Source organism: Rutidosis leptorrhynchoides, chromosome 5 (genome assembly GCF_046630445.1).
Source record: "Rutidosis leptorrhynchoides isolate AG116_Rl617_1_P2 chromosome 5, CSIRO_AGI_Rlap_v1, whole genome shotgun sequence".
Lineage (NCBI taxonomy): Eukaryota > Viridiplantae > Streptophyta > Magnoliopsida > Asterales > Asteraceae > Rutidosis > Rutidosis leptorrhynchoides.
The window spans coordinates 143,376,235-143,381,747 of record NC_092337.1 but is presented as its reverse complement, the minus strand read 5'-3'; the positions used below and the strand labels follow the sequence as shown (position 1 = coordinate 143,381,747).

Here is a 5,513-nt window from a genome sequence, read left to right as displayed (position 1 = left end):
TGGTCATGATAGAAGCATATAAACACAAGGATAGATCAAAATTAATCATGATATAAATCAAAGATAAGAAAAGTAAATTACCAATGATTAAATCTTGATACACCAATAATCCAAGTGTTAGAACAGCTCAAAATAACCTTGAAATGCTGTAAAAAACGTACCCCTAACTAGAGAATTCGTAAGATAAAAAATGAATATGAGTTTGGGGGTTTAAATCCTATTTATAGGAGTAAAATAAAAACTGCTGCAGACCTAAAATCTCGCACTCGCGATGTACTGCCTCGCGACCGCTTGGTGTACTTTTCTCCAAATAGCGACCGCGAACAAGTGTATTGCGCGATGCCCAACTTTTGTTTATTTCTCGCGTCCGTAACTCAAATCTCGTCACCGGTATAAGGTGCATCGCGACCGCGAAATTCCATATCGCGATCGCGAAATGTAGCAGCAAGTGCAGGTCGACTTTTTTTCTTAAACGTTCCACCAATCACTTTACCATTAAACACTAAAAGTCGCCAAATACATCAAAAACACCAACACGAAGACTCATTAAGCTAGAAATATTATTTCTAACATAAACTTGAGCTTTAGTCTTCAATCTTCACCAAATTATACCCGAAAAAACAAGATATCGTGAGTGATAATATGTATAAATGAGGTGATATCACCAGTTATCTGATATCTTTCGTACGTAGTTAGGCGACCCTAACGGAGTCCAAATTAAATAAACAAATATGTTCAGTGACCCTTATCACAAACTGGTCTTAACCAAACAATCATATAACACTAAATATAATATAAATATAAAAGCACTTTATAACCACAGATATAAACCTAAGGGCATAATAGTCATCATACGTCTAGCCCAGGTTTCAGTTTATTACAAATCCACTCCCCTTAAATAGATTCCCTCCTCAGAATTTGGTCTTGGCCAAACAAGTGAGGGTAATGAGTCTTTACTAACTCCTCAGTTTCCCATGTAAGATTAGATTCCGAACTTTGTTTCCACTCAATCCACACCATCAGAATCTGTTTCTTTCTCAACTTGGTTCTCTTACGATCAACTATTCTTATCTGTTCTTCCACCAACTTCTTATTCAAATTAACCTTTAGATCTTTTAATGGTAAAAGCTGTGTCTCATCCTCTACCTTACACTTACGTAAGTAACACACGTTAAAAGTATTATGAATACTGGCTAATTCCGACAGAAGATTCAAAACTACAGTCTGATCATTCAAATTTCACTAATCGGAAACAGCCCAATAAACCTCGGCGCTAATTTACCACGTTTACCAAATCAGATAACCCTTTCCATGGAGAAATTTCAAATACACTAGGTCTCCCACATTAAAAGTTACCGGACGTCAATGTGGATCTGCATACATCTTTTTCCTATCTCTGGCAGTTTTCAGCTTTTCTCGCGCAACAACAACTTTCTCGACTATCATTTGAACAATTTCAGGAACTGCAAACTGTTTCTCCCCGGCTTCTAACCAACAAGTCGGAGTTCTGCAACAATGACCATATAACATCTCGTAAGATGGCATCCCTATACTCGAGTGATATGAGTTGTTATAGGCGAATTCAACGAACGACACATGTGAATCCCACGACCCACCGTATTCTAATACACATGCTCTTAACATATCCTCTAAGGTTTGTATAGTTCTCTCGCTCTGACCATCTGTCTGAGGTTGATAAGCTGTATTTAAATTCACACGTGTACGCGGATTCTGTTGTAGACTGTTCCAGAAGTTTGACACTAATCTAGAATCTCTGTCTGACAAAATTGATAACGGCACACCATGACGACTGATAACTCTTACCATCAAATTTTCTCTCGAATTCATCGCCATATTTTAACTTTCAACCCCCTCACTTTTTCATCCCGGTGTAATTCCTCGTTAAATTTTCAAGTTTCAACCCTCTACTATCTTTTGACCAATTTTATCCCTCTATATTTTCAGTTTTGCCCCTTCCCATTATTTAAAAAAAAATATAACCTCCTACTATCATAAGTTTTTTCGTCAACGAGTTTTACAATTTTTTTAATTTCTTTATCCACATTAATCAAATATATAAGTAATTAGTATATAGTCCAAAGGAAAAAACTTCAATTTATTTACGATTTTTAATATATTTTTTTAAATTTTTTACCCACATTTTTCGTAGGAACAAATGGTTATTATATAATCGAAAGGAAAAAAAGCGTCAAATTTATTTACAATTTTTATAACGACTTTTTTTTTTGTTTCTTTGTCCGCATTATACCATATTTATAAATAGATAGTATATTTAATCAAAAGAAAAAAAATTGAAATTGACGCTACTTTTTGTTTACAGTTGTAAATTGTAATACGTATTTCATATGTTAAAACTAATTATCGTCTCCTAAATATGTTATATTCATTAACTGTAAAATATTTTATATAAATCAAAAGTTTTCCATAAACAGTATAGACCTCGCCATGCTTGTTTTATTCATATCTCTAGCTAACCACATTCATTGATTAACAAATAATGAAAATATAAACCTCAGTTAAAACAACTTGTAATATAGTACCACAACTTGAATATATCATGATACAATACATGCATATACACACCTACGTATTGCATAAACTTTTTGATAACTAGAATTTTGTATTGAATTCAGTCCATAAGCATCAACCATATCAACCAATCAGAGTGATGTAATTAACCCGATTGGCAGCATAACATGAGCTGTATAGAAAGCGAACTCAAGTTCTAAAGGCCCCCACTCTCTTTTATTCCAATATTTAAATTTAATTAACCACCCGATCTACACTATATATAGCCTCATACATTTCATATAACATATATTCATTCATCACCACATTACATAAAAAGACAAATACTAGTCAATTAGTCAAAATGGTCAAAATGACAAATGTGTTGACAACATGTACCAAAAAAGTGTTCGTTTCTCTTGTTTTGTTCACGGTGTCAATGGTGGCTGATGCCAAACCTGCAACCTTTCTTCAGGATTTTCGTATTACGTGGTCCGATTCCCACATCAAACAACTCGATGGTGGTAGGGCAATTCAACTCGTTCTTGATGAAAACTCAGGTTTGTTCAAATACAAGTTTAATTTTCTTTTATTACTTTGTACGAAAACTTTAGATTACATTATCTATATAACGTATCATATCATTTGAATAGGATGTGGGTTCGCATCGAAAAGCCAATACTTATTCGGACGTGTGAGCATGAAGATTAAGATGATTCCCGGAGACTCTGCGGGCACTGTTACTGCTTTCTATGTACGAATTACTTAAAAAAAAAATACAATTTATAATATTTTATTTACGTGCATGATACTTATATTGTTTATCTTTGATTATTTAAGTTACATTGTTATTTTTTTGAAGAGGCAAAAAAAAGGTTACATTATATAAGTTACATTGTAGTATGGAATAATAGTTCTGAGTGATGGTGCTTATTTATTGTGGCAGATGAATTCGGATACAGATCAAGTACGTGATGAGTTGGATTTTGAATTCCTGGGAAACAGAACTGGACAACCGTACTCGGTTCAGACAAATGTGTATGCTCATGGTAAAGGTGATCGAGAACAAAGGGTTAATCTTTGGTTCGACCCGGCAGCCGACTACCACACTTACTCTATCTTCTGGAACCATCACCATGTTGTGTAAGTAGATGTTCTTACATGTTCATATCGTATACTCCCTTTGTCGAAGTCAAAGTGTCCACTTAGCATACAGTTTTGAAAATCCCACTAACAGTTTTTACCAATTAAGTTTCATTTTGACTCACTTAATATAAACTATTTAATAGGTTCAATTACAAAATGAACACTAATAGTGTAAAATCCAAAATAGTAATATGAACATGTTAAACTATATTAGTATATATAAAATTAAAAAGAGGCTTATGGTCTAACGGTATTAAAGTAACTCATTAATTAAATTTCGAGTATTACATCGTGAATTATTTAATAAATGTGTGTCTCTTTGCAGCTAAAAAAATTACTCCGTAGTATATACGTACAAGAGTTATTAATTAAGTATTTTAAAGTCATTATCCAATATAGCCAAAAGTCATCATCCAATAAAGCGTTTTAATTAGCTATAATTTTTTAGCTAGTAATAGTTCATTAATTTTATATCCAACTTTGTAGCTATTTATGCGCCTAGCTAGTATGGAAGGCCCATTTTGACCCTTCTTTAAACCCATACCCGACCTGTCCAAATCCGTTTATTACATACATGATACATGCACTCTAAAACAATAAGTTAACTAAAACAACTATACATACAATTAATATATATATTTGTTGGAACAGTTTTTCAGTAGATGAAGTACCTATTAGGGTATACAAGAATAATGAAGCTAAAGGGATCCCATTCCCTACACGTCAGCCAATGGGAGTTTACTCCACATTATGGGAAGCAGATGATTGGGCTACAAGAGGTGGGCTCGAAAAAATCGATTGGAGTAAAGCACCATTTTATGCATATTACAAGGACTTTGATATTGAAGGTTGTGCGGTCCCTGGTCCCAACTCGTGCGCTTCTAACCCATCTAATTGGTGGGAGGGTTTGTCCTACCAACAGCTCGACCCGGTTGCAGCACGCAGGTACCGATGGGTACGAATGAACCATATCGTTTATGATTATTGTACTGATAAACGACGTTTCCCGGTTACCCCACCAGAATGCTTAGCTGGAATTTAAACTCATTTGAAGTTGATGACATGTCAAACTATTTTCGTAAACTGGATGGTGAGAATGGTGAGATTGAGAAGCTTTCATTTATGTGTATGTAAAGTGTTCAAATACTATTGGTGAATATTGTATATGAAAGAGGTAATTGTATCATAAAAATGTCCTTTTCTAGTGTGAAATTATAATTGTGTATGTACTTATAATTGCATTTTCAGTTATATGTTTGTATGGTTTTCGAAAAAGACATTCCAAATAAAGTTTTTTATTTTAATTTTTTTTATTAAAACCTTTAACGTTGTACTCCGTACGCATAAAAGTATTATACATGATAGTGGCATATTTATATATTTACATAACTTTTTTCGAAACCCACGTAATGTTCATTGAGGAATATTCAAATGAATCCAACTTTTAAGTTGAAATCCAAGGAACTAATCAGAGTGCGATATGTAGCGCGACAATCACATGTGATTGAAAAAAAAAATCAAAAAAAAAATATTTAAAAAAAAAATTAAATTTTTTTTTAATTTTTTTTCATTTCTTTTTAAATCACATGTGTTTGGATTTGACATGCAGTTAATCAAATGTGATTCTACATGCCAATCACATATGATTGTAAAACCCGATCACATGTGATTCTATATGTCAAATTCAAATACATGTGATTTGGAGAAAAAAAAATTGAAAAAAATAAATTTTTTTTGAAAAAACAAAAAAAAATTGATTTTTTTTCAATCACATGTGATTGCATTTAACATGCAGAATCACATGTGATTGGATTTTACAATCACATGCATGTGATTGG

The 5,513-nt window shown here is 33.1% G+C and overlaps 1 protein-coding gene across 1 annotated transcript; it reads left to right on the top strand.

Moving 5' to 3' along the window:
* Positions 1-2,858: 2,858 nt before the first annotated feature.
* On the top strand, positions 2,859-4,942 carry LOC139846860 (probable xyloglucan endotransglucosylase/hydrolase protein 6). The gene is made up of 4 exons (XM_071836403.1): positions 2,859-3,089; positions 3,183-3,283; positions 3,476-3,672; positions 4,327-4,942. The coding sequence occupies exons 1-4, from the start codon at positions 2,894-2,896 to the stop codon at positions 4,715-4,717; spliced, it is 885 nt and encodes a 294-aa protein (XP_071692504.1). The 5' UTR covers positions 2,859-2,893; the 3' UTR covers positions 4,718-4,942.
* Positions 4,943-5,513: the final 571 nt, after the last annotated feature.

Excerpts from the sequence above, each read along its gene's own strand:
- LOC139846860 (XM_071836403.1), top strand. The coding sequence starts at position 2,894 with ATGGTCAAAATGACAAATGTGTTGACAACATGTACCAAAAAAGTGTTC. Across the intron at positions 3,090-3,182 it reads CGTTCTTGATGAAAACTCAG|GATGTGGGTTCGCATCGAAA; the intron begins GTTTGTTCAAAT and ends TCATTTGAATAG. Across the intron at positions 3,284-3,475 it reads GCACTGTTACTGCTTTCTAT|ATGAATTCGGATACAGATCA; the intron begins GTACGAATTACT and ends TTATTGTGGCAG.